Source organism: Protomyctophum parallelum, assembly GCF_964188405.1.
Source record: "Protomyctophum parallelum genome assembly, chromosome: 4".
NCBI lineage: Eukaryota > Metazoa > Chordata > Actinopteri > Myctophiformes > Myctophidae > Protomyctophum > Protomyctophum parallelum.
In genome coordinates this window covers 42,302,675-42,304,870 of record NC_139700.1, presented here as the reverse complement: position 1 = coordinate 42,304,870, position 2,196 = coordinate 42,302,675, and the positions used below count along the sequence as shown (strand labels likewise).

At 52.6% G+C, this 2,196-nt stretch overlaps 1 protein-coding gene across 1 annotated transcript; it reads right to left on the bottom strand.

Moving 5' to 3' along the window:
* Positions 1 to 262: 262 nt before the first annotated feature.
* LOC310857988 (kelch repeat and BTB domain-containing protein 13-like) lies at positions 263 to 1,879 on the bottom strand (the record flags this gene model as incomplete). Its single annotated transcript, XM_083764032.1, has 1 exon — positions 263 to 1,879. The coding sequence occupies one exon, from the start codon at positions 1,877 to 1,879 to the stop codon at positions 335 to 337; it is 1,545 nt and encodes a 514-aa protein (XP_083620158.1). The 3' UTR covers positions 263 to 334.
* Between the last annotated feature and the right edge of the window lie 317 nt (positions 1,880 to 2,196).

The following is a 2,196-nucleotide window of genomic DNA, read 5'->3' as shown; positions in this document are numbered from 1 at the left end:
CAACGCACGTTAAGCATGTTTAACACTGTCCATACATATTGGAAGGAAATTGGGCCTCTTCATTACATCATTCACAGGTCTCACCAAAATACAAAATACCAGCACCATGACTCTGTTTGACCAGAATGGAAACAGAGTTTTCAATAGTCTCATTGGTAACACCTGAAGGAAGCAAGGAAACAATTTCCCCAAATTCTTTCCAATATGGCTGCCGTGCACAGAGCCTTTTAGCCTATTGAACAAGCTGAGCGAACTGCATGTGCCTCGTTTATACACAGAGCGATCTGCATGTCTATTGGTTGTCCCAGGCCAGAGTAGGAAGATAAATCTATCATTACTCCTCCTGCTGCTTAACCTTCCCACAATCTCCAAGTGCATGTTCGGGTCCTTGATGTGAAATTGTTTGATTACCACTGCACTGCACGGAGAGCTGTTGACCGTGGTTCTTTGGCAGTCTGAGCAAAAAAGTCAACACCGAGCCACTTCTGGGAAAGCCTTTCATCTGATGCCTGGGGCTCCACGCCTTCCCCTCGATCACATACTCCAGAGCCGCGGTCCTGTTCAGCGTGAACACGGAGTCGCATCTCACCACCGACGTGAACAGGGCGCCTTTGCTGTTGGCAAAGTGCCCCGGCAGGGCCGCCCACTGGCCCGTCGTCAGGTTGTAGCAGTCTATCATGCACCTCAGGAAGTCGTTGCGCATGTTCCGCATGACGTACAGGTTGTCCCTGTGTCCAGCCATGCAGTGGCCGTAGCTCTGCTGCCTGATCAGGGTGGTGAGCAGTGCCCACCGGTCCTGCCCCGGGAGGTACTCGTAGATGTCGGTGGTGTCCTTGGGCTTCCACAAGCAAACAAACATTCTGCCCATGGCTTTGGCCCATGCCGCTCCTGCGGCGGCTCGTGGCAAGTGTGCCGCGAATGTCCACCTTCCCGTCTTGACCTCGTATGCCTCCACGGACGACATGACCTGTCCGTCGTACTCTCCGCCGATCGCGTAAAGGTGACCCTGATGTCCCACCAGAGAAAAGTTGTAGCGTAACTGATTCAAGCTGGCGATCGGGCTCCATTCGGCGCTTTCGGCGCTGTAGCAAAAACACAATTCCGCCGCTTGTTTTCCGCCTCCCTGCACCCCTCCCACGACGTAGAGTTTGTTGTCTAGAACGGTCACTCCGGCCATCGCCGTACTGGCTTCCGGCGGCAGGTCTGTCAACGCCTTCCACTCGTTCCGGTCCTCATCCAGGTGCCACACGGTCCTGGAACCGACGTGGATGGTCTCGTCGACGCCACAGGTGGCGTGTCTACCGACAGCCACCAAACTGCTAGGACTCAAAGACTCAATGTAAGAGACCAGCTCTGTGGGCAAGTGCATCTTGACCTCGGCCTCGAGGTCGCGGTACATGTCTCTGACGTACAGAGCAGCAGCGTGGTGGAGCTCCAGCAGGCCAAACGTTGCAGCCGTGTGATACATGAGTAAACAGTTGTCGGAGTCAACGAGGTCAACGAGATGTTTTCCAAGTTGTGACACCTGCAAAAACGCTGCACATTCAATGGCCTCCACTAGTTGATCGCCGTCCAGCATGGGTCTCGCCCCCCTTAAGACTCCAAGGGCAATCAGGAAACCCAGAGAGGAGAGACATTTGAGATGGATTTCGCCTTGCCAACACTCTTTCATTCCAGACCGATACAGAGCTCGGAAATAGTCACAGTTCCGTATTAGCAAACTCTTCTTGACTGAAAAATGAGTGCCTCCCACAACCACTGTGACTTTAGCTGCTGTTTGTAGAAGTCCCGGGGCAGCAGCTGCACATGGAACATGTCTCCTGCTCTCTGTGGAGTCTCCATTCAGCCACTCCACGGCCTCGTCGTAGCACAGTGCCATTGTTGCGTCACCGACTCTCCGCGTCCCACAGAAGCTATTCAACTAATGACCGTGACAGAATTAGAAGTTTAATTATTTCTACAAGACTTGAACACAAAAGAAACCCAGAGCTACAGCTAGATAGCTCTGTTACAAAGATGGTCCACTGTGTGTAAAAGGGGGGGGGGGTTCAAAATAGAAGCAGCTATATATAGCACAGGGCAATGACACACATGGAGTGCATGAAGGCAAACAGTCCACCAGTGAAAACGAAGCGTGGAGTTAGTTCATGCAGGGTATTGGAGTCATACGGCCATGCAGCTGTCATCAGGTGTCAA